This window comes from Penicillium psychrofluorescens, assembly GCF_964197705.1.
Source record: "Penicillium psychrofluorescens genome assembly, chromosome: 2".
NCBI classification, from domain to species: Eukaryota; Fungi; Ascomycota; class Eurotiomycetes; order Eurotiales; family Aspergillaceae; genus Penicillium; species Penicillium psychrofluorescens.
In genome coordinates this window covers 3,490,551-3,514,716 of record NC_133440.1, presented here as the reverse complement: position 1 = coordinate 3,514,716, position 24,166 = coordinate 3,490,551, and the positions used below count along the sequence as shown (strand labels likewise).

The 24,166-nt window shown below is 50.6% G+C and overlaps 10 protein-coding genes across 10 annotated transcripts; 8 read left to right on the top strand and 2 right to left on the bottom strand.

Moving 5' to 3' along the window:
• Positions 1 to 2,660: 2,660 nt before the first annotated feature.
• Positions 2,661 to 4,397, top strand: PFLUO_LOCUS3501 (uncharacterized protein; the record flags this gene model as incomplete). The annotated part of the gene is made up of 5 exons (XM_073780754.1): positions 2,661 to 3,151; positions 3,222 to 3,538; positions 3,594 to 3,754; positions 3,814 to 4,116; positions 4,170 to 4,397. 5 exons carry the CDS (start codon positions 2,661 to 2,663, stop codon positions 4,395 to 4,397), a joined length of 1,500 nt encoding a protein of 499 aa, XP_073637578.1.
• A 615-nt stretch (positions 4,398 to 5,012) lies between these two features.
• On the bottom strand, positions 5,013 to 7,034 carry PFLUO_LOCUS3500 (uncharacterized protein; the record flags this gene model as incomplete). Its single annotated transcript, XM_073780753.1, has 7 exons — positions 5,013 to 5,702; positions 5,755 to 6,292; positions 6,346 to 6,470; positions 6,530 to 6,640; positions 6,696 to 6,833; positions 6,884 to 6,960; positions 7,022 to 7,034. The coding sequence occupies 7 exons, from the start codon at positions 7,032 to 7,034 to the stop codon at positions 5,013 to 5,015; spliced, it is 1,692 nt and encodes a 563-aa protein (XP_073637577.1).
• A 205-nt stretch (positions 7,035 to 7,239) lies between these two features.
• On the top strand, positions 7,240 to 9,070 carry PFLUO_LOCUS3499 (uncharacterized protein; the record flags this gene model as incomplete). The annotated part of the gene is made up of 3 exons (XM_073780752.1): positions 7,240 to 7,419; positions 7,476 to 7,556; positions 7,619 to 9,070. 3 exons carry the CDS (start codon positions 7,240 to 7,242, stop codon positions 9,068 to 9,070), a joined length of 1,713 nt encoding a protein of 570 aa, XP_073637576.1.
• A 1,066-nt stretch (positions 9,071 to 10,136) lies between these two features.
• On the top strand, positions 10,137 to 12,008 carry PFLUO_LOCUS3498 (uncharacterized protein; the record flags this gene model as incomplete). Its single annotated transcript, XM_073780751.1, has 1 exon — positions 10,137 to 12,008. The coding sequence occupies one exon, from the start codon at positions 10,137 to 10,139 to the stop codon at positions 12,006 to 12,008; it is 1,872 nt and encodes a 623-aa protein (XP_073637575.1).
• Positions 12,009 to 12,780: 772 nt separating this feature from the next.
• PFLUO_LOCUS3497 (uncharacterized protein) lies at positions 12,781 to 14,580 on the top strand (the record flags this gene model as incomplete). Its single annotated transcript, XM_073780750.1, has 4 exons — positions 12,781 to 12,787; positions 12,817 to 13,617; positions 13,684 to 14,387; positions 14,554 to 14,580. 4 exons carry the CDS (start codon positions 12,781 to 12,783, stop codon positions 14,578 to 14,580), a joined length of 1,539 nt encoding a protein of 512 aa, XP_073637574.1.
• A 730-nt stretch (positions 14,581 to 15,310) lies between these two features.
• Positions 15,311 to 16,966, top strand: PFLUO_LOCUS3496 (uncharacterized protein; the record flags this gene model as incomplete). Its single annotated transcript, XM_073780749.1, has 4 exons — positions 15,311 to 15,973; positions 16,034 to 16,163; positions 16,218 to 16,269; positions 16,324 to 16,966. The coding sequence occupies 4 exons, from the start codon at positions 15,311 to 15,313 to the stop codon at positions 16,964 to 16,966; spliced, it is 1,488 nt and encodes a 495-aa protein (XP_073637573.1).
• Positions 16,967 to 18,090: 1,124 nt separating this feature from the next.
• On the top strand, positions 18,091 to 19,038 carry PFLUO_LOCUS3495 (uncharacterized protein; the record flags this gene model as incomplete). The annotated part of the gene is made up of 1 exon (XM_073780748.1): positions 18,091 to 19,038. The coding sequence occupies one exon, from the start codon at positions 18,091 to 18,093 to the stop codon at positions 19,036 to 19,038; it is 948 nt and encodes a 315-aa protein (XP_073637572.1).
• A 616-nt stretch (positions 19,039 to 19,654) lies between these two features.
• Positions 19,655 to 21,200, top strand: PFLUO_LOCUS3494 (uncharacterized protein; the record flags this gene model as incomplete). The annotated part of the gene is made up of 2 exons (XM_073780747.1): positions 19,655 to 20,169; positions 20,237 to 21,200. The coding sequence occupies 2 exons, from the start codon at positions 19,655 to 19,657 to the stop codon at positions 21,198 to 21,200; spliced, it is 1,479 nt and encodes a 492-aa protein (XP_073637571.1).
• Positions 21,201 to 21,486: 286 nt separating this feature from the next.
• On the bottom strand, positions 21,487 to 22,320 carry PFLUO_LOCUS3493 (uncharacterized protein; the record flags this gene model as incomplete). Its single annotated transcript, XM_073780746.1, has 1 exon — positions 21,487 to 22,320. The coding sequence occupies one exon, from the start codon at positions 22,318 to 22,320 to the stop codon at positions 21,487 to 21,489; it is 834 nt and encodes a 277-aa protein (XP_073637570.1).
• Positions 22,321 to 22,679: 359 nt separating this feature from the next.
• On the top strand, positions 22,680 to 24,028 carry PFLUO_LOCUS3492 (uncharacterized protein; the record flags this gene model as incomplete). Its single annotated transcript, XM_073780745.1, has 2 exons — positions 22,680 to 23,051; positions 23,108 to 24,028. The coding sequence occupies 2 exons, from the start codon at positions 22,680 to 22,682 to the stop codon at positions 24,026 to 24,028; spliced, it is 1,293 nt and encodes a 430-aa protein (XP_073637569.1).
• Between the last annotated feature and the right edge of the window lie 138 nt (positions 24,029 to 24,166).

The window sequence follows — 24,166 nt, the reverse complement described above, 5'->3', positions numbered from 1 at the left end:
CGGTATGAACCCTTTTAAGCTTCAGCTGCTGTACCGTGCGGAGCAGGCTTTCGAGGCTGTTCCTGGCGTCGATATCCACGTTTTCACTAAAGCCGAGACCATCTGCCGTGGACACTCGGGATCTTGAGATAGATGTGGTCCATGCCAAAACATCGTTTTCCAGAGCATTCGCAGATTGACCTGCAGCCTCGTCAGCTCGGAGAGCAGAGCTTTGAATGATCTGCGGAGTCTACATACACTGAACCCAGTCATCAACAAGGGTAGTGGCCGACATGGCAACTCTCTGGAAGCTCCCAAGCTTTTCTGGAATACAACTAGAAAACTCCAGGTAATTCCTAAGAATCTGCCAGCTTCTCAGGCTGTTTACCGGGGTGCATAAGCCGTCCGTAATCTGGAGGATGATGATCGATGAACTGGAAAGTAGGCTCTCCAAGTGGGCATTGTTGGGGATGGAGGGCCTGACGGTTATGTCATCAGGAACACTTGCTGATTTGGTGCCTCAGGCGAAAAGTCTCATTGATTCAAATGGTTGCTCATTGAGCCTGCATTCAAACACCTTCTCATCAACTACAATATGAATATCTACGCGCGAGCCCCGTCAAGCGTACTGTCGTGGGTCCATGGCACACCTCTCCCAATCACAAGCCCGGAAGCTGATCCCCGATTCCAATCTTGGCATCATTTCCATCATCTGGCCCAACAGTGGGTTCCTATTCGCACAAATGACGATACGAGCAATAGCCTCGGCAACTACCCAGATCAGCCTCGAAACAGTGGTGGGCCACGGGATCTAGTGCACCTAACGTGGAACATTGACGCAGGATCAGCCTGCGCGGCAGAACGCGTTGCAGACATTTTCAAATATATCACCCAACTGGATCCGGAGGTGGATATTATTTTTTTTCCAGGAGGTTTCAAAGTCGGCTTTGCGGCAAATTTTGATGGATGACCGGATTCGCGAATCTTGGTTTTCAAGCGAGGGCGACGATGCGGCATGGGGCACACAGCCCTTTTCTACGATGACCTTGCTTTCGAAGACACGTTTTGCCCCGTCCTATGACGCAGGTAGTGCTGCTATAGGGCGTATCTGGAGGGTCCCCTATCCAAGTCGCTTTGGCAGAGATGCACTCTGCTGTGATACCTTCATCTCTTCGTTTGAAGAACCCTCCTCTGCCACACGAATCCGCCTTGTAAACGTCCGTCTGGATTCTCTACCCCCCCAACCTTCCCGTCGCCCCCAGCAGCTTTCTATTATTTCCTCCTTTCTGCATAGGGCAGGCCGCGGATTGGTTGCTGGTGACCTTAACCCAGTTCTTGAAGAAGATGCTACGCTTCTAGAAAGCAACGGGTTGGTAGATGCATGGACATCTCTTCATCCCGAGGAACCCGGGTATACATGGGGAACAGATGGGAAGCAACGGTTTTTGCCAAGAAGGCTGGATAAAGTTGCGCTTCTTGGACTAAAAGCTCACACCGTGAAGATCCTGGCGCCGAAACGATTGGGCGAATTGGAGGACCAACAGAACGCTCAAACTGACGCGGAGACATCCAAGTCCCAGCCGACTAGACCTACAGAAGTCTCCCCATTCTGCGGCGATCACCATGGTCTGCTTTTCTCTTTCGGTCTAGCTGATGACTAGTGGGTGTTCCGATGTCTCTATTTTTCAACTCTGTTGTCTTGTTCTGTGCTTTTAGCTAGCGAATAACGAATTATGGATGATCAAGCTTTGTAATATTTACTGCCATCCAAATCTGGGTCTCCACCTTGTCTATATACAATAATGGAGAGAGTCAACCTAAACATAGTGTCTTCACGGCTAAACTGAGGCCGGTTATCACGGGCGCATGCACTAGTTGGGAGGTCAAAACGCTCTGATTGGTCTGGCCGGAACCAAACCGGCCTCGTGGAGCCCATATCTAACCGATTACAGTTAGGCACTGGGCGATCCGTCTTGGCATGGAGGCAATATAGAGAGGCCTGACATCAACGACTTGAGGCTGAAACTACAGGGCATACCAGTGAATGGAGTGGGGTTTTTTAGAATACTTTTAACTGAATCACTGAGCTGTACTGCTTGGTATTAATCCGTTCCCGAGGACGAAATCGCAGGTAAACCACACATGTCGGCTCACTTACCCAGCACCCGATCGGGCCTAGCGTGTTCCTTGGACTAATCCATGTCCTCCTTCACTGGGGATCTATATAGACCATCTGTGAGTACAGATAGTTGCCCTATGGCAGCTGAGAACGTCTATTTTATCTTGGTAACTTTATAGTGACCCCTAGCATAACCACTGCACAGTCAAATTTCCTGATGTAACGGATCCGCGCCATCTTGTGGGCTCTTTCGTAATAGTATAGGCGAGGCCGGAATAAAAACCGGCCTCTGAGTATTATAAGAACGGGCTCCTCACCCGCCCCAAATCTGAAGTTTTCTGCTCTCCTTTTCATCCGCAACTTGTCTGGAAACCAAAATCTTGCTTTTTTGGCCCATTTCCCCTACTTCCTTCTTTCTGGACTTGCTCCTTGATCTCTTCTTACATATACCCCAAACCTTCCTCTTATATCTGGCATACCTCCTTGTCCTCCTTTCACAAAGCATCCTACCCTATACCCTTACATAACTATCTTGAGTTGATAGACCTCGCTGTCGTTCATCATGACTCGAATCCAAGTCCCCTTCCCTTCCCCTACTACCCTGAAGAAGTTCCCTCATATCCACGAGGACCCTTCTACCCTGTCCCATGATATTGACCCCTTCACCATTACTACCTCTACGGGCTTCCTACCTTATGCTACGGCACCCACTACATTGCCGGAGGCTTTCCAGCCCTTGGCTGATCTCCTTGACCGTCTGCCTGTAGTCAAGGCTGACGGCAAGCCCGGTCTGCTGGCCACTTATGAGCTCGGCCCTGCTTGCAAGGACTTCCCGGACCTCACAGATGAGGTTGATAAACTTGTCACCGCTGACGGGTCGCCGGACCTCTTCAACATCACCGCCGTCTTCCGGGACTATACCTTCCTGGCCTCGTCGTACCTGCTCGAGCCGTGCTTTGAAAACTGGTCTAAGAACCCGGATAACGGGTACGGCCTTGGCCGGGATGTTCTGCCCAAGGCTATTGCTCGCCCTATGTACCATGCTGCTCAGATGTATGTCTTTTCCACCGGGACCTTTCGGTCATCTCATGCCTAGTTGGTGCCGCTAACATCTTTCTTCTAGTTTGGACCTTCCACCCTTCATGTCCTATGCGGCCTCCTACGCCCTCTTCAACTATCATGTCGCCGACCCCGCGAAAGGCCTGGCGGAATATACTAACCTCCGCCTGACGCGCGCTTTTGAGCGTGGCCTGGACCCCAAGAGCTCCGAGGCAGGCTTTATCCTGACCCATGTCGACATGGTGAAAGAGACTGGCGGACTCATCAACGGTGTCTTGAAAGTGGTCGACACTCTAGAGCAGCATGGAGATCGCCAGGAAATCAATGATGGATTCCGTGAGATCCTGACGACCATGGAGAAGATCGAGGAATCCATGGAGAGTAAGCAGACCCTCACTGATCTTCATTCGAATATCTGCTAACCTTTCTTGTACAGCGATGTGGGGAAACTCCAAGCCAGCCGAATATCTCTCTTTCCGCGTGTTCATCTTCGGCATCACCTCGCAGTCGATGTTCCCCAATGGTGTCATCTACGAGGGCTGCGAGGACGACAAGCCCCTCAACTTCCGCGGCGAGAGCGGTGCCAACGACAGCATTGTATGTCGCCTTGCCTGCCTCAATTTCCCAAATATCACCGCTAACGTTAGTTCCTCTAGATCCCCCTGCTCGACCACCTCTGCCAAATTCCCATGCCCTCTACACCCCTCACCAAAATTCTGCACGAGTTCCGTGCCTACCGGCCTCTCCCCCACCGCACGTTCCTGACCTACATCCGCGAAAAGGCTGAGGAAGTCAGCGTGCGCGACTACGCAGTCCAGGACTCCGAGACGGCCGTCCTATTCCTCCGAACGCTGGACCACGTCCGCAGCTTCCGCTGGCGCCACTGGCTCTTTGCGCGGGAGTACATCATTCGTCGTACGCCGCACCCGACCGCCACTGGTGGAAGCCCTATTGTGACGGTAGGTAAAGCCATCCATTTTAAATCAGGACATCAGCTGATGAATTACTTTAGTGGCTGCCTAACCAGCTCTCGGCGGTCATGGATCTGATGGTCAGCATCTACGACACGTATCTTGCGCCAAAGGAAGGCAGCGCTGTTGTTTCGAATGGGGCCGGCCGTAAGCAAGATCTGATTGCCTCGCACCGGAAGCAGGTCGAGCCCATGATGGAGCAGGTGCGTGACCAGCGGGACAAGCTGGCGAAAGAGGTCGAGCGTTGGTGCAAAGAGCGCGGTGTTTAAGTGCCGGCATCTTCTCCTTTGTTACATCTCAAAATTCGTGCGGCAGTTATTGCATATATCCAAATTTAGACCATAACAATTGTTCATTGTTCGGTGCTATCCAATGTAAATATGGTGGGCTCATTGACCGCCCGGCGAGATGCAGATAGAAAACCGACGGAGGTCCGATTTGTTTGCTATCACTATTTAATTGTGCCTGTGCCTTATCGGTGTTTCAAAAATAAGAATAGCCGATTCAAAGCGATATCTCACCGAGTCTTACGTACACGTAACCCGACGTGACCCGCTCAGGCCCCGGCTTATCGATTCGCGGGCATGGGTTCTATGCCTGCATTCGGAACAGAGAATGGAGAAAACTGCATTCATGTGTCCCCCTTGTAGGCTGGTTGGATTGTCCATAAAGACGCTGGTAACCTAAGTTTTATCACCTGACACACGCATGGCGCAGGTGTAAATAGTGGTTGTCACAGCCGATTAGGGAAGAGCAGCATGACTTGTGATCACGAACCGCCGACTTGTTGCAATCTGGTCTATGCATTGGCTTCCTCGGTCCATGGAAGCGTTGGACTATTTCCAGACAGGGAGATGGAAAATCTCGCAAGGTATCAACGAGCTTCAACGGGTAATAATTTCCAGCCCTCGTTCTCGGCCATATGCCACGGCATCCGAGGAGACTTCCTCGCAGCCTTGGACACGCAAGCGTTCAAGTCGTGCTCCTTCACGGGAATCTGACGCGCGAGCATCCGCGAACATGCGAATGCTGCAGCCTGTGATGTTCGTGAAACTCAGGTTAAGGATTTTCAGGTCAGGAAGATGGGTGTGGAGATATCGGGCAACAGTATCATCCACATTAAACATGTGGAAGATGCTTAACTCGGTCAACTTGACATCAGGGGCAGCATTCTTCATGACATGGAGGAACTCTTGCCCTGTGAGGTGAACGCAGTCGGTAACGTGCAGTGTTTGAACAGGTGCCTGGGCCTGGACTAGGAACGCATTGAGGGTGTGACTAGTAAGCCACTTGAGATCCACAAGCATGAGAGTGTGCAGATTAGGAAGCGTCTTCCCAGTGTCGTCTGTCCCAAAATTTGAGTACATTCCACCCTCAAGGTAGAGGTATTCAATGGTGGTGGGAAGGTCTGCATAGAAAGATTCACCAATCGACACGCCGGTGAGACTTAATCGACGAAGCGGGGGAAGAGCACCTCCACGAGATAATTGGGTGAAGAAGTATGGGTCCAGATTAGGTGGGTTCCAGTTCAGTCGCAGCTCTTCTAAGTTTGGATATGTATGGGGCTCGAGGTCCTGAGCCAAAGCAGTCAATATAAGATCGTCACAAACAGTTAAGGAGGCGTACTTCTGAAAGAGAGGGGATATAAATTGGATATTCATGATCTTGTCCCGGGGGTTGCTGGGTTTTCCCGGCCAACGTAATGCTTTTCAAGTTCGGCAAAGAACTAGGCCATTTGCCGTCATGAACATGGCGAGGCGAATGCTTGACATTCAAAAGAGCGATACGCTCCAGGTGGGGAAAGGCATTGATGAACTTCCCGAAATATTCCTGAGTGACGAGCATGTCCGCGGAAACAATCAGAGTCTTCAGTCTTTTGCAACCTTGGAATTTTTTGTAAAACTCCCTGTAGTCGTATGTGACTCCGAGTTCAAGGTATTCGAGTTGCGGGCATCTGCTCAAGATCTCTAGGCTCTTAGAGATCGATGCAGTTGCCAGGTTTTTGATTGTCGCATGTGTGATCCGGGCCTTTGATCGCCGGATATACGCCCGAAGGGCAGTCCATGGCACCTTGCCTCGAGCTCCGGAAAGATCCATGTTCATCCACAAGTTTGGCATTGAGGTGAAGAATCGTTCCCAAGTTTTGGAAACACGAAGGATTGCCCTGGATACTGCCATGAGCCAATATGATCGGAAAGCATCTTTCAGCATACTCACACAACTTGTTTGAATGAAAAGCACTTCAGAATCTCAAAGGCCACCTCAAGGGGCAGAGCCGTAAAAGGATCTCGACGATTGACAAACATCTTGTCGTAGAGTTTGTCATGAAGCTGTTGGAGAAACTGCAACATGATCATCAACAATCCTGCGTCCTTACTCTCTCCGAAGAGACTGTACGTACCGAGCGTCGTGGATGATCAGCTGGGAGCATCTTCAAGCCATAGGCGTAGATTTCAAGCGCCTTGTCCGCTTTCCCTTCCAGCAGAAGCACCTTGGCGCAACGCAGGTACCCCTGGATTCCATACGTGAGAATAAAACATGGTAGAGGTTCGGAAATCAACACTTACACGTTCATCGTTGTTCTTGCCCAATTTGATCATCTGCTTCGCGTCTCGACGCGCCTGGTCAAGCTGTTCAAGTTTGGAATAGGTCGCGGCACGATTGTCCAAAACACCAATGGTGTCGCCATTTTTCTGATTCAGCGCCTGAATTTACCGTTAGCGAGACAGTTGGGGACAAGCAGTGGGGCAGCTACCTCGCTGAAGGCCTCGATGGCGGCTTTGAAATCGCACTTCTGGTATAATTTCTGGCCCCGCTGATGCAGGGTGGACGCTGGAACCGAAAAGAAATTGTCAGTTTCCGAGTATCTAATGCGACAGAGCCTCGAACCCACCTTGACGGGCCATTTCGACCGTGAAAAGTACGTAGTTCTCGTTGAGATCAAGCTGGGCGGAATGGCGCGCGCGGGCACGTGCCTCCGCGACTGCGCAGTTGGCTCGTGCGCCGACCCGTAGGTCCGTGTTTACTTTCTTCCCTTTCGGGAATGTGCCAAACCCATCATCCGATCACACAGCAACCAGCGACCAGTTCAGCGGGCAGGCAGCTTCAACCATGGAGCCGCACAATTTGCAGGCAGCATCGACCTATGTGAACAACATTCTCCTGGCCCGAGGACTGCTGAAGAGTGGGGAGCCGATTGACTTCGCCGAGCCCGACAATGGCGAAGGAGGAACAGAGGCCACCATGGCCCGAGTGATCAACTTGGTCAATGATTTGGTCATCAGGAGAGATGTATGCGTTATACACCAGTGGCACAATGTGCTACAAAAGCTAATAGTGTACCACAGCGCGAATCTGAGCACCGTGAGAACCTCGCGACAACAATCCGGACATTGCGCGCAACCGAGTCGGAGCAAACTATGGAAATTGTATGTGCGCAATATGTTGATGGTAGTTCAGACTTCTAACTGTTGCCTTTTGTTTGTTGCAGGGGAAACTAAAGAACAAAACTTCCGAATTGGCGCGATCCCTGGCCCTAGCCGAAGCACAGGAACGTGCGCTCAAGTCAAATATGTCCAGCGCCGAAGCTACAGCAAGAGGGCTCAAAGAACAGGTTCAGCGCATGAAGACAACCGTCCAGCAGGTTCGCGCACAATGTGCCAACGACATCCGCAAGCGCGACCTGGAGATGCAGAGGCTCAAGTCACACCTGGCCGAGCGTCAACGAGGCAAGCGGGAAGGGCTGAGTGTGACAACCATCAATATCAATCCCGGTGCAGACAGATCGCAGCTAAGGAATAGCGGCGGCGAACAGGTCAATGACCCTGAGTACAGTCTGAAGCAGGAGACGACCGAATTTTTGACAGAGCTGTGCCAGAATCTCAGTGATGAAAATGACCAGCTGATCGAGCTTGCACGAAATACAGTGCAAACGCTGAAGGAGGTGCAAGGATTGCCACAATTTGAGGATGCTGGTGGTGAGGAATTTTCGGGAATGGCAAGCGTTGGCCCTCTGAAATCGACATCCGGTTCTGCCACCACGCTTCCTACTTCGTGCGAAGATTTGTCAACTCGCATGGAGGCAGTGCTGGAGCACCTGCGGACCTTACTTACCAACCCGTCATTTGTGCCACTCGAGGAAGTCGAGGTCCGCGATGAGGAAATAAAACGGTTACGCGAAAGCTGGGAAAAGATGGAGAATCGATGGAAGCTGGCTGTGACCATGATGGATGGCTGGCAGAGACGTCTGGCTAGCGGGGACTCAGTGCAAGCGGAAGAATTGAAACGAGGCATGAATCTCGACCTCGTGAACTCAATGCAAGATACCAGAATGCAGGACGAGTCAGACGCCCAGAACATCTCGCCAATCCTCGAGGACGAACAGGAAGAAGACACAAGCGACTCGGAAGACCGACTACCAGAACCCGAAACATCCAACCAGCAGACACGATCCAAGATCCGCAAGATATCCGTGCGTCCCGAGCGGGCATTGAGAGAACGCACCGACAACGCACCGAAGCGTTTAGCCCGTAAAGTCTCCTTTACACCTGGCTTGCAAGGGTCGCCATCCGAACACACTGGTACCGAAGAGGAAACACTGGAAATCAAAGCACTCAAAGCCGCATCCGTGACACGTAGACCGTCGCGACTGAAGACAGAAACCAAACCATCGTGTGAGGTGCGTGAAATGCACACAACTGACGACAAAGATTCATACTTATATACATTGTTAAAGCAGGTCAACCCCAAAGATACCCGAAGTATCCCCCAAAAGCTCGCCGGAGCCGAAGATGACGCCCGAACCGCAGAACAATCACGCAGGGAGCGCGAATCTCGAAAGCGAAGCCGGCCTGACAAGGGGTCTAGCAGGAAAGGAACCCGCCGCCGGAGCACACTGGACAACGATGAGCTGAACGAACTGATGGGCAGGTCAGCCCGGTGACATGACTGTCTTCGCAAAGTGCTTGATACCCTCTAATTTGTACTGTACATACATCGGATCCAGAGCGAATGCATGTAAATAGCGTGTCCTGCGATTGGTTTTATTGGGATTCCGTGTCACTAGACAAATATCTATTTCGGTGTAAGTGTCTACCAGTTCATTCTTTATTCTCCGCTTAATTTTCAGCCCTTATCGACGGTTGGTGCTGGTGAAATTGGAGGAGGGAGCGCCTCTATTTGTCGACTATAAGGAAGAGCGGGTGGAGTACATCGACAGGCCATGTCGAGGCGCAGCGCAGTCGAATGGATTACAGTCCTCAACACTGGTTAAGGAGGGCTTCAGGAACCCTGGTTACGTAGTGGCCCACATTCGGAAGCAAACACAACAGGGCTGGAAAAGTCGGAGTAGAAGAAAACAAATAGAGCCCAAAATCAAAGGGGAAGAGAAAGAACGACAGAGCAGCTGGTTTGAAATTGTGCAAAGATAGATAGGGTGAGTAAACCTCAAGGGAAACATATATATAGTTGGACTAGAGTCTCGACCCGATTCCATGCTCGAATTTATTACATTGAACTCTGTACGCATCATCTCAGAGATTCTGTGGCACTCCTCTTGTCATCGTGGAAGAAAAACGAAGTTCGGTAGATTGGGCTGGGTGCAGTAAGAGAAATAAACTCCAAATGACTTCAACAGTGGAGTCTCGACCCTTCCTGATACAGAATGCCAATCAACGTTCCTCAACCAACAGAGGCAGGCATATTGTTGAGCATGTTTAGATTGGTCGGCAAAATCGAACGTGCCCCGGAAGCTTGTCTGGATCCGACTGTAACGTCAAAACGCTACACTCCGACTCCGAGTGCGGGGTTCGCAGGGGTCGCGACATCAGGAACAATTCGGATAAAACATACTCAGTGGAGACACGCCGATCTGAATTGGCAGATCTTCATCATTATGGGCAATGGTGGATCGGGCCCTGGAAAAGACAAGCAGAGAGTTACTTGTTAAATAGCGAGGCTTACCAGCTCGGTCCATCCGAGCCCAGAGATTCTTGCCAATTCCAACAACTATGGCTTTACTCAGGGTCTGGACATTAATTCTTGCCTGCGCTGGCTTTCTGTCCTTTGCGCAGGCCAGTGCTCCATTTGGTTGGAATAATAACACTTTTCTCCTCCATGGCAAGCCTTACCGGATCATCGGCGGCCAGATGGACCCGCAGCGGGTGCCGCACGAGCTGTGGGAAGACCGCCTCTCCAAGGCACGCGCTATGGGCTTGAATACCATCTTTTCGTACGTCTACTGGGACCAGCTGGAACGTACCCCGGGCTCGTGGGACCCTAGCGGCAACAATGATATCGCGCGGTACTTCAAGATCGCACAAGAGCAAGGGCTGCATGTCGTTCTCCGCCCCGGCCCATACATTTGTGGTGAGCACGAATGGGGTGGGTTTCCAGCATGGCTCAGCGAGGTGCCAGGCATGGTCGTCCGCACATACAACCAACCATTTCTCAACGCTACCCAGTCATATATCGGTCGTCTTGCGGAACAGCTGGGGTCGGTTCTGGTTACAAACGGTGGGCCAGTCTTGATGGTCCAGGTTGAGAATGAGTACGGGTCCTATGGCAGCAATCACCAATATGTTGCTGCCCTGCGAGACATTATTACAAACGCATTTGGTTTACCTGTTTACACCAACGACGGCGGCGAGAAGTCGATGCTAGAGGGTGGTCAGATTCCCGGTGCTCTTGCTGAAACAGACGGTGATCCCAAGACGGGCTTTGCTGCTCGCAACACATACGTTACCGATCCTAGCAGCCTTGGTCCACAGCTAGACGGGGAATACTACATCACTTGGCTCGACCAGTGGGCCAGCAACAACTCCTTCACCACAGATGCCGGAGACCCGGCGGCAATCAAATCTGCCACATCCGATCTTGACTGGATCCTATCCAACAACGGTTCGTTCAGTATCTATATGTTCCACGGCGGCACCAACTGGGGTTTCCAGAATGGAGCGGACTGGGGCGACTCACTGGAGCCTGTCACTACGAGCTATGACTACGGAGCACCTCTCGACGAAAGCGGCCGGACGAATGATATTTACTTTGCTGTGAGAAAGACTATAAGCTCCCATGTCGGAGCTGACAGCATTCCACCTGTCCCGAAGAACAAGCCGCTTGTCACAATTCCGGACATTAAACTCACCCCCGAAGCGTCTATGTTCGACAACCTCCCCATGCCCGTGTCCAAACAATACCCTGTCAATATGGAAGCAATCGGCCAGGCATATGGGATGATTCTCTATCGGCACGTTGTTACATCCGCGGTTCATGGCACTCTTAAAACCGGTGATGCTCCTAGGGACCGAGTGCTCGTCTATGTCAATGGACGCCGTGTCGGTGTGATTGATAGCACGTATGCTGCACCCAGCACGGTCAATCTGGCGCTTAAACCACACGATGTGTTAGATATTCTGATCGAGAATATGGGGCGTGTCAATTACGGCTCACTGATTGTTGATCAGCGCAAAGGAATTGTGGGAAATGTGACAGTTGGAAGCAGTCTTCTCCCCAACTGGAAGATCTATTCTCTCCCGTTGGACGAACCGCCCTCTGGCTCATACGATCACGCGAAAACAACACATATATCAACATGTTCCGGACCCGTCTTCTTCACCGGTTCATTTGACGTGGATACTGTTGGGGACACATATCTTGAGCTTCCTGGCTGGACGAAGGGCGTCGTTTGGGTCAACGGTATTAACCTTGGCCGCTATTGGATTGTGGGCCCGCAGCAGACGCTCTATCTTCCCGGGGTTTATCTTCGCAAGAACCGGAATAAGATCACTGTTCTGGCTCTAGAGCCTACAGGAAATGAAGGAGCTGTCCGTGGTATTACTACGAGGAATTGGGGTAACCACCCGGATCCTGACGCACCGTGATGTATATAGTACAGTATAGCAAGAATCGATAAAGGAATATGTGATTATGAGATATTAAAAAAACCAGTGGACCGGAAATATGGCAATCTGATGTAGTCGTTCTAGATGAAAATGACGATTGACTACGGGCACTATCATTTCTAAGGTGCAATTTCACTGGTGAACCATAAAATAGGACCAGAGAAACTTTGATTGGACCTTCCAAAAGAAACAATCTATGAGATAATTCCGAAACGCCACGCCACGCGCAACATAGACTCGCTTCGATGAGTTAAAATAATTACCGTGGTAGCGTTGCGATGAATTGCCCGGCTGCAACTCTCCGATCCAACTTTGCCGATCAGTGGATAGCGTTCGGATCTGGCCGCCGAGTCCATCCTTTTGCTTGCTTGTTGAGGCCTCGTGACAGACTTCTTAAGAAGTTAGTCAGCTTATAAAATAACTTCCCAAACGACTTCCGTGCGGCAGCATTCGCTTGGATGCCGAGATCCAAGCCCAAGCCGAGATCCGGAGGATATGGAACTATTTACAAGCTCCAATTTGCTTGATCTAGATATGATTCAATTCTTGTGACGATTGCGCCATGCACAGGTTGGACTAGTAGTTCCATTAATATAAATTCATTGAAAATTATTGCTACTGAAGTCGCGACCGAAGAACAAGATGATAACAAGAAGCTTTTCTGTTCAATTATGTCTCCTCATCACTTTCCTTATTCGTCAATGCCTGGGAACCAATTATCATTTTGATAGCGCGTCTTCCAGTAGTGAAAATGGTGGGTATTCGACACCTTTCAATAATCTATCAGCCATCAGATCCCTCAGCATCGCACCTGGCGATAATATCCTCTTGAAACGCGGGTCGAGGTTTTCGGACTCGTTGATATTGAACCAAAGTGGTTCTCCCAACTTGCGCATTACAGTTCAGGCGTATGGAAATCCACACCAGGCTAATCCTGTCATTGATGCCGGTAAAAATGCCTTTCAGCTAAATGCTGTGCTTCTAAACGGCACGTCACACGTAACGGTTCAAGACCTCGACATCACCAACCCGGGAGATAACAAGGACCCTCGACGGGGAGTATACGTGTACGCTGAGAATTCAGGCGAAGTCCGAGATATCACTCTGCAAAATCTGTTTATCCACGATGTGCGCGGGTGGATGCCGTCTACGACAGATACCGGAATTGGAACAGGCAAATATGCAAATGCCTCTGGAGCTATCGTGTTCGAGGCCAACGGAAATAACACCGCAAGCTACTTCACCGACATTACCGTTCAAGACAATGTCATTCAGTCTGTTGATCGCCAGGGCATCTATACCTGGTCCAATTGGTGTCGTCGGCCTGCTATGGCTTCGTTTTGGGACTCGCTCTGCTTCCAGCCTTGGTATGCATCAACAGGTCTACTAGTGCAACGAAATCGCCTCTATGATATTGGAGGTGATGGAATCGTTGTTACTGGTAATGAAAACGCTCTGATCCGCAATAATACCGTTATTGGATTCAACAAGCGTTCCCAGTCCCCAAATGCGGGTATATGGACTGCCAATAGCGACGGGTCACTGTTTCAATATAACGTTGTGTCCGGAGGTACCACAATTCAGGATGGTAAGCGATTTCTTCCGGTTCTTTTCACCAGCGTGTGAAATTTGTGTTGCTGACTTTGTTCTCAAGGAATGGCCTACGACGTGGACCATTCGACCTCCGGTACAATCTTCGAGTACAATGTGTCTCACGATAACGAAGGCGGCTTCTTTCTCCTCTGCCCATACGATAAGCCAACCAAAAACTTTACTATTCGCTACAACCTTTCTGTCAACGATCGAACAAGGATTGTTGAAATTTGCGATGGTCAGCTTGTCAACGGCAAAATATACAAAAACACTATTTTTATCGGAGACGGCATATCTCCTTTCATTGTTACCGAGGATACAAATGCTAGCCTGGATGTTCTTTTGACGGACAATATCATGTACAAGACTGGCTCTGGACATGCGCAATGGCAGCTGAACGACACTATATTCTCAGTCAATGACAATCTTTTTTTCGGTCCAATTGATGCATATGATGAGGCAACAAGCAGCACGACCTCGGCCCCAGGTCTAGCTGCTGCGGGACTGCGTGACCCCAAGGCATACCTGCTTCTAAGCGGCTCTGCAGCTTTAGGTTCTGCAGTGGGGGTTGCCGGAGATGCCCACAAAGATTTCTTTTCGGACGTCACGGCAGCGCACAAAAACCTCGGGTTTTACGCAGGCCCTGCTACCGGGAGGCCAGTCTGGGTGGATAACTTCAACCAAAACAGCAGCTTGGCGTCTGGATGGTCCTCACGGGGACAAGTAGCCCTTGTTGAAGATCCAGCAGGGGACCTGGGTCAATCGGTTAAGATGAGCCCTGCATCAACACTCTCTCACGCTCTCGACGTGACGACTCCCTTCAGACTTAATGCAAGGATCTGGGTTGCCTCATCTAACATTGATGACGGGGCATTTCCGTCAATTTGCCTTCAGGATGTGTCTTCGGCAATTGTTTTATCGAATTTTCCAGGGTTACTTCCAGGGCAATGGCAAATAATTGAAGTCTATGTATCAAGAGAAGGAGCCCGACTGGACGCCACGGCATCACTCGATGGAGAAACTTTCCCTCTTTCCTCGAGAAAAAGCCACCTGTCTTGTGTAGGAGTCACTTTTAACTCCGGCGCAACTACACTCTACGTTGACGACGTGTTTCTTACTCCCTTGTGATTGTCGCGTCTTCGATTGTCTTCATCCGTCAGTTATAGTGACTTTTTTTTTTTTTTTTTTTTTTTTGCAAAGAAACAAATAGCCAATTGAAATTCATGCTTCGATTATATATCCCCCGACGATTTTCCACAGCCAGCCACATTCTACGTAGAAGCGAGCACACTGTGGAGCCTCAAATTCCCTAAATCTTATCTCTTTCATTTATCATTTAATTATCCGATTTTATTACCCGCTCCGCTGGTAATCTAGATTTCTGGCACTGTTTACGTAGTATGCACACTAGGTAGACTAGGAGTTGGTCATAGCTTCATCTCGGCAAAACCATTGGCTTCTACCGTAAACAAAAGCAACGCTTAGTATTACCCCGCAAGCTACATACGTTTTTCAAAATCGAATCCGAGGGACAAAATTGGAATAGTTACGTTGCAACGCTTGTTATCTCATTCCGCGTCAGGGACAATGTCGCGCTCCTTTGCAACTATTAAAGAATATAAACACCCGCATTGCCGGAGCCTTGAGCAATTCACGGAACCCCAAGTTCGCAGAGTTAAACCTTGACCATGAAATTCGCTCCCCGTATCCTGGCCGGTTTCTCGTTGCTGGCTAGCACTTCGGCTAGCAGCGCTACCACATCTTACAAGCCCAAGTACCGCATCTCCCCAATCGATGGATCGAAGATTGCGCTGCCAACAAAGGAGCAATTAGATTTCCAAGACAAGGAAATCGGTGTTCTCGTCCATTTCAATATAGCCACTTATATTAGCATTGACGGTTGCAACGACGTCCCTAACCTTGTACCCAAGGTGTCGTTGTTCGACCCGACCTTGCTTAACACGGACCAATGGATGGACACTGTCTCCGCACTGGGAGCTAAATACGCCACACTGGTCGCTAAGCACAATTGCGGATTTACCATCTGGCCCAGTGATGTCACTTTCACGGATCGCGAGAACAAAACCGTTCCCTACGACTATACCATCGCTGAATCGCCTGTGCACGGCAAAAACGTCGTCCGAAGCTTTGTGGACTCAGCTGAGAAGTATAACGTCGGGCATGGGTTCTACTATAGCGTCGTTGTCAACAACTATCTGAATGTGCAAAATTCTGAAGTTCGGCCTAATACCTGGGCCCAGGGACAAGTCAACATCACCAACGGCACGTACGACCAAATTGTGTTTGATCAATTGACCGAGCTCTGGACCAACTATGGAAAATTAACGGAGGTACGCAAGTTGAGATCTTTTTACTAACGGTCTTGCTAATGTCATGGTCTGTCGTGATAGATTTGGTTCGATGGTGGTTACAGCGCCACCCAGCAGAACAAGATTCAGGGTCTCTTGGAGGAGAAACAGCCGCAAGCTGTCATTTTCAACGGATGCGAGACCAATGGCACTTGTATCTCACAGAATTCCAGTGCGTAGGGGAGTTTCACACCATAATAAGCCATTTTGCTGACACATATTCTAGTTCGCTGGATTGGAACTGAGACAGGCCAGGCTCCAGAAGAAAACTGGTCAACGTGAGTATTTAACCTTCTAGACTCCAAGCTGCATACTGAAAACAACTTTTGTAGTGGTGTAACAAATGACGGGGGCGACCCTACAAGCCCGTACTTCTGCCCAGCAGAATGCGACACGACGCTACAAACAAACGACCGCTGGTTCTATGGAGTCGACCAGCCCCTGCGTTCAATCGAAGAAATGATTGATGTCTACCACAAGACCGTCGGAAGAAACTGTCTTCTGGAATTGGATCTAACGCCAGATCGCAGTGGATTGATACCTGCAGACTATGCGGCGCGCTACAAGCAGCTTGGCGATTTCATCAGCTCGTGTTATGACAAGCCCGTTGCACCAACAGCCAAGCATACCTCAAACAATAAAGGAGACTACTCGATCAAATTTGATTACCCGACCTCGATCGATCGCATTGTTATGATGGAAGATCAGACTGACGGCCAGGTGATCCGGTCGTACCAGGTTCATGCCAAGGTTGTTGATGCCCTTGATGCAAACGGCACTCTGGCCGTGCCATTCACTATTGTTTCCAATGGCACCAGTATTGGTCACAAGAAGATTGATATCTTTGAAAAAGCCCACACTGTGACTGAGGTTATGATCAAGACAACCTATGTCGATAAGCCGAAATGGCGATCTGTCTCAGTTCATCTCTGCGACCGTCTGGCGGCTAATGGCACCAACACTGAGGCGGATTAGAAGTGAGTGCGTGGCATCTCGATCGATTCAGAATAGAGGAGATGTGCAACCTATGATATCTTGGTAGTGCAATGCGAGTGTTGTGCATTTCCTCTTCAGATGTGTTGTTAGACAGTGAGCTCACTTGAGTCGTGGTAAAAGCATAGAAAGGTACTGAATCGCCTGGCGTGTCTGTAAAGAGCTACTAGGGTACGATAGATGAGGAAGAAATTCCACTAGACATGCTGGAAATCGATTGGTTGAGGGATTGTGGGAGATCTAGGAGAGCGAAGTTGGCCGGCATTGGGCTGGCGGTCAGGGGTGGCCGGGCACCCATTGTAGAAAAGGAGGCAATAAATTACTATATAGTAGACTGTGTGCCTCTTTTCTACAATGTGGCTCGGTGTGCCAACTGAACATCTTTAGACTTTTAGATAATGTGTTTGCCGGCAAAACGATTGGTTGTAAAGGTTTGGCCCTTATTCGACAATCGCCTTCCGTATGTGACGGATCTATCCGAGTTCCCCCGCCTTCGTATCCGTTGGTTATAAGTAGTCATTTTACAAATTTGTTTGAGGAGGACCGGTTAGTTGTAATCAATCCTGTCGGAGCCGGCACTTTTCCCGGAAACCTATTCATAAAGGCAAGCCTTGTCTACCTAAACTTTCCCCTCTTTCCAAACATCAGTTTCTCGCATCTCTCGCACCTATAATTGCATCTCGTGTGCCACACTCCAATTTCTCCGAAAGACTATGGCTGGCGAATCGAAAGTTGTTGTCCAGCTTCGAGATGGCCGCATCCAAGCTCTCCAAAGGGAAGGATTGGTCCTCGCTCGCGGTGTGAAATACGCCGAAGCTAGACGATTCGAGCCTCCACGGCCTTGCAAAACTTGGGATGGTATTCTCGACTGCACAAAGCCAGCCACTATATGTCCCCAACTACCTTCGCGCCTTGAGAAAATAAATGGCCCAATAGCTGCAGGACGGACTATGGACGAAGCTTGCTTGCACGTCAGCGTTTTCTCGCCCTCATCTGCCCACTCCAAGGAAGATGATTTGATACCTGTCATGGTATTTCTACACGGGGGTGGCTACTCATCCGGAGCGGGTGATCTTGACTGCTATAGCGGCGCTTCGCTTGCTTCTATGGGAGTAGTGGCCGTTAACATCACCCACCGACTGGGAATTTTAGGATACCAGCCCATCGGAGAAATCGCGCCACCAAACCTGGGCCTCCTCGATCAAATTGCAGCACTTCGTTGGGTCCACGACAATATCGAATTTTTTGGTGGCGACTCCAAGAGGGTTTGCCTATTCGGGGAATCAGCCGGTGCGGATTCAATCTTCTGTCTGCTGGGTTCGGATGGTGTTGAAGGGCTTTTCCATCGTGCTATCTTGCAGAGTACTCCGTGGTCATTCCGGTATATGGACCAAGATAGCCGGCAAGCTATGGTGGAGTCACTTTCATCGATGGGTGGAGATCTTCTGCCAAAAAATCACGATACTGCATCGATGGAAGAACTTTTGAGCGTACAGCAAAAGCTCATGATTGCAGCAACGTCTTTTCCCACGGCAGTGATACCGTTTGGGCCCATTCTTGGGTATTCACCCCTCCCGGAGAAGTCGGAATTTGACGCAAGGTTGGAGGCGGCCATTCGCCGCGTGCCGATGTTCATCGGCTACACAAAAGACGAGGGCCGGGCGTTTGAGGGCATGTTCAGCCAAATGAGGCCTGTGCCTGAAATGCCTGCGGGAACCACTATCGGTGGGTTCATCTCCAAGAATTGGTTTCAGGACCCGGCGGAACAATTCTTTCAAAAGATCAAGCAAGCTGGTGGGCAGCCATGGTTTTACCAGTTTAACCTGGCACCCGATCAGAACGAGTTCGGTGCAATCCACACAATCGACATGCCCTTTCTGCTGGGAACATGGAATGACTGGAAAATGGCGCCGATGATGAGCGGACGAAATGCACAAGAACTCGTGGAACGGGTTGGGCCAGAAGTTAAAAAGCTCTGGATAGCGTTTGCCGAAGGACTGGATTCTGGATCCTCGCAGTTTGTCATTGATGAGCACTTTACTTTTCGCAAATAGAAGATGATGCTGTTCCTAAACCGATCTTGATCCTGAAAATCACACGGTCTGTACGGGCCCGTCCGAGGCCGCAAATGAGTCCCGATTTAGTACGCGAAGATCCCACGCATGAGGACAAGAGTCGCGTGCAGCTTTCATCTAGCCGCAAGGTATGGTGTCTGTATGGTAGTAAAGGCGGATAGATCGCATAGCGAGGAGGCTTAGGTATCAGACCCGTTGTGTATGACTAGAATAAAACGATGTTGTTTAGGCACGTGTAATGGTCTACCCATGGAGAAAAGGAAACCCGTAGAAACCCCCAACCCACCCCGCGTTTTGGCAAGGTGGGTCCGTCCACGGTCGTCTAGGGCATCTCTAGACTGTCGGCTTGAGCATCGCAATCCCTTTTGCCTCAAACGATCGAGTCATCTTCGGCGACGGAGCAGACTCCGACAGAGCAGACTCCGATAGCAGCACTTGAGATACCGGAGAGGCGGGCCGAAGTGGTGTGTCGATCGCGGAAGCCTTCCGGATAAGATGCCAGCCCCAACTCACATTCTCCCATCCTGAGATTCTGCGGGCGTATATCCTTCCCAGTCCACTACATTTGACATCTTTGCGCAATCCTTGATTGAGAATGGAAACCTCCAATACCTTGAAGCTTGAGTCTACCCAGGTCGAGGGTGCAAAACCGGCCCCCAGAGAGCTCATGGAGCCGGACCTTAAGGAGTACTCGGCAATCCTTCGTAAAGTGGACTGGCACATTGTCCCGATCATGCTTGCCTGTTACTTTCTAGAGTTTCTTGACAAAGTACTCATTAATTACGCGGACGTCATGGGCCTACAAGAAGATTTGGGCATGTCAGGCAATAATTTCAGCCTAATGGCAACCCTTTTTTTCGTCGGTTTCGCAGTGGCCGAAGTACCTCAAGGTTACCTTTTGCAGGCGTTTCCATTGGCAAAGGTACTGGGATTTAACTTACTCTGCTGGGGAATCCTCGTCGCTTGCATGGCCGCGGCCCAGAACTACGGCCAAATCCTCGCCATTCGCATACTGCTCGGCGCCTGCGAAGCTGTCATTTCGCCTGCATTGGTTTTGATTACATCCACCTGGTACACAAAGCGCTGTGCAGCTCCTCGCTACGGGGTCTGGTAGTAAGTGGTGTATTTTTTCTTGTTATTGCCATGGTGATAGGATACTAACACTAGACGTCACTAGCTGCGGTCTCGGTGCTGGCCAGATCATTGGAGGCCTTATCTCATTTGCAGCTCAGCATAGCCCGGAGACTGGTCTCAGCGGATGGCGTATCATGATGATTGCAGTTGGCATTTTTAACATTTGCATCGCATTGGTAGTCATCTTTTGCCTTCCTTCAACTTTGGACTCGGCCAAATTCCTCACATCAACTGAGAAAGAATCGCTTCGACGCATGCTTGTTCTCGATCAGGCAGGGAACGGACTCAAGATCTTCAAGAGGAAAGGCCTCTTTGAAGTTTTTACCGATCTGCAAGTCTGGCTCTTGACGCTCCTTACCGCTCTGACCGTTATCCCAAGCGGTGTAATTACGACCTTCTCAGCAATCTTGGTCCAAGGGTTCGGATATGGTCCCAAGCAGACTGCACTACTCAATATGCCATCTGGAGTCGTCAGCATAATTGCCACTTGCGGGTCAACATACGCCGTCCTCAAGAAAGCACCGCGCTGGATCAGCATAATTATTGTCCTAGCACCTGCTCTTATCGGCGCAGGTCTTATGTCGTTCCTCCCAGAGTCCAACCAAGGCGGAAAACTGGCTGGCATTTACCTCCTCAATACCACCGTTGCTCCAATGGCGCTCATTTACTCCTGGGTGGGATCCAACACTGCCGGATATACGAAGAGAATAGGAGCCAACGCAATGATCGCAGTTGGGTTCAGTATTGCCAATATTATTGGACCACAAACCTTTCAAGCCCAAGATGCGCCGCAGTATACCCCAGCCACAATCACCCTCTTTGCCGCCCTAGGGGGCGGAATGCTTGTCGCCGCCCTTCTCAGGCTACTGTATGCATACCGCAACGCATCGACAAGGAGACATCGAAACGAGCAAATCGCAAATGGAGTCGTGGAATCGACGATTGTGACAGAGGAGCAAGAGGATCTGACGGACCTCGCGAATCCGGCGTTCATTTACGTGTACTGAGCATAAGCTGCGCTGTTATATGGAAGAGTACCATATAACTATTATTGATCTTCCTTTCCGGGCCTAATACCTAAGCCGTAGAAATCGTACCTTCCAGCCGGACGAAAGCTACATTCTTTTCCTCTGCGCTTTATTGCTCGCCAGTTGTAGTCCACGCGTGCTGTATATAATCCAAGAAAGCAGAAATGAGCGCCAGTACGAATACTATGACGATTTGGTTCAGGAAATGGAAAACTGGATCTTTCATTCGCTCCGTGTAAGCTACAGCGGCCCCCGAAGCAAAAATCTATAGAGAGCCATTGCGTCGCTGCGTTCCACCCATCTCGATTAAGTCTTCGAGCTCCTCGCACACTTTCTGCGGCAGCTCGACACTCGGGAAATGAGTCTCACCTTCCAAATCCACATATGAGAACCATGGATGTGCCTTGGAAAAGCTGTCGTGCACTTGGCGGTACTCAGGTGTCTCGAGCGGATGAGAGAAGACATGACGTATCGGTGGTGGATTGACCATCTTTCGCATCCGATCCATTGGAGACCCATGAGCCTGGTAAGCGGTCGCAATTACGCGACACGAAAGCGCCCACATCTGGTGTCCGTAGCTGCCCATGCAGTAGGTCAAATGGTCATGGACGCCCGCATTACTGCTTCCCGCCAGCCAGTGATCAAAGAGGTCCTTACGTGCTGCTAACCAGGTCTTCGGTGCCTGCATGGCTTCTAATCCTGCCGCAAACTCTTGTGGAGGAGGGGTCATGATCTGATCGATCATCAACAGTCGAAGGACTCGGTCCTTGCCCAATTGGTCTGCGATTTCCAGTGCCGGCCATCCGCCATGCGAGTGCGAGACGAGATAGAATCGATCGATGCCGAGTGCCTGTAAAAGGTGGATGGTGTCGTTGACTTGCTCTTCCACGCCAAAATCGTCTGTATAGTCCCGATTGGGGCCATGGCCCCGCCAATTGATACGGATGACTCGATGATTGCCAGCGAGATAGGGAAGCATGGCATCGTAAAGACGCAGGTCGTGTGCCCAGCCTGAGACTAGCACGACCGCTGGGCCGTCGGCGTAACCGGACTCATCATAACATATCTCGACTTTGTTGATTGTTTTGGTGAGATACATGGTGTCAAGGAGCAGTCGTCGTGGCCAGGAGGAAACGGAGAGGCAGGTGTCTAACTAATTATGATATAACCAGCAGCCATGTTCAAAGCCGCACTCGTGGTTTTCTTTTCCGTGGGGAATCAGCTCGGCCCGCTCGCCCGTTCGCCTTCTCTCCATTGAAGACCAGAAGTAGTGCGCAACGTACAGCATTGCCTGAATTGGCTTAGTGTCCACGGGCCGGATCTCCGCCTACGGCCCGGCATCCGGAGGCCAGTCATTGCCAGTGATAAGACTACATTCGAGCCTTCGCAGCTCTCAAATACACCGTGCTATTTCTGCACCCGATCTGCACCTTTCATTGATTTCTAGGAACAAACAACATGTCGCAACCGCCTGTCATCATCGTGGGTGCAGGCATCACAGGCCTGGTTCTGGCGCAAGCCCTCAAGAAGCACTCCATCCCTTGTATTGTCTACGAGAGGGACCCCGATCCGTTGTATCGGGGCAAGGGCTGGGGCATCACCATCCATTGGGCTCTCAACTCGCTGATGGAATGTCTGCCTCGTCACATCTCCGATCGTCTGCCGGAGGCATACGTGGATCCTGAAGCGACCCGCAACGGCGACAATGGACAATTCTTGTTCTTCAATTTGCGCACCGGCGAGGCGCTTTGGCAAGTGCCACCAAGTAAGCGAATTCGAATGGCCCGTGAGAAGTTCCGAAGACTCTTGATGGATGGGATTGAAGTCCAGGTATGTATGCGAATAGCCCCAACTCAATTTAAATCTAATCGTTCTGGCCCATCTAGTGGAACCACACCTTCGACTCTTTTGGGCCCGCAGATGATGGCGCAGTGAGAGCGACTTTCACCACTCCCAATGGAACGCACACAGCAGAGGGCTCGATCATTGTCGGATGCGACGGCTCACGTTCCCGTGTTCGCGCTTCTCTCTTTCCCAGCCCATCAGTGCACGAGAATTACCACTTGCCGGTCCGACTCCTCGGCGTGAGTACCATCTATCCCCGCGAGCTTGCCGCCAAAATGCGCGCGTTAGATCCCTTTTTCTTCCAAGGCGGTGACCCACTCACAAATGCGTCCCACTGGTTTTCATTTCTGGACAGCGCCGAGACAAGCGGCCGCGGCGATGAAACCCGAGACTGCCAGATCCTCGTCTCCTGGCCGCACCGCCGGGGCTTTTTAGGTGAGGATGCACCGTTGGACGTTCCCGCGAAAAGCCGTGAGCGTGTGGCGTTCATGAAGAGGGTGGCCAGCGGCTGGGCGGACCCGTTTCATGAGATTGTCCAGTCTATCCCGGAAGATGCAGAGCCGAAGACAATATCACTCGAGGACTGGGTGCCGCCAAACGACCAGTGGACGAATATTCCTGGATCGGAACACGTCGTACTGGTTGGTGATTCTGCGCATGCCATGACAATGTACAGAGGCGAGGCTGCAAACCATGGTATTATGGACGTGGAATCGCTCTTGTCGGCGATCCTGCCAGCGCTGAAGACAAACGATGGTGGTCTTGGGGAGTGCCTGAGGGAGGCGTGTAAGACTTACACGAAGGGAATGGTTGAGAGAACGGCGCCAGCAGTCCTGAAAAGTCGGCAGGCGTGCTTAGACGCCCACGTCTATGAAAGGATAAACGACGACAGTCCTTTGATACAAAGAAGGGCTGCTGCTGTACAGGAGCCGAAGCTTGTTGAACCTGTTTTGGCTGCATGAGGTCTTTGGTAGATAGTCATCTTCACGAGATATTCCGTTTGTAACAGATATCTGGTTCGTTGATTTGCGTAGGGACTAAGTAACTACGAGAATATACCTAGCGGAAAGATCCGATCAAAAACCTGCATCTCTCAGGGA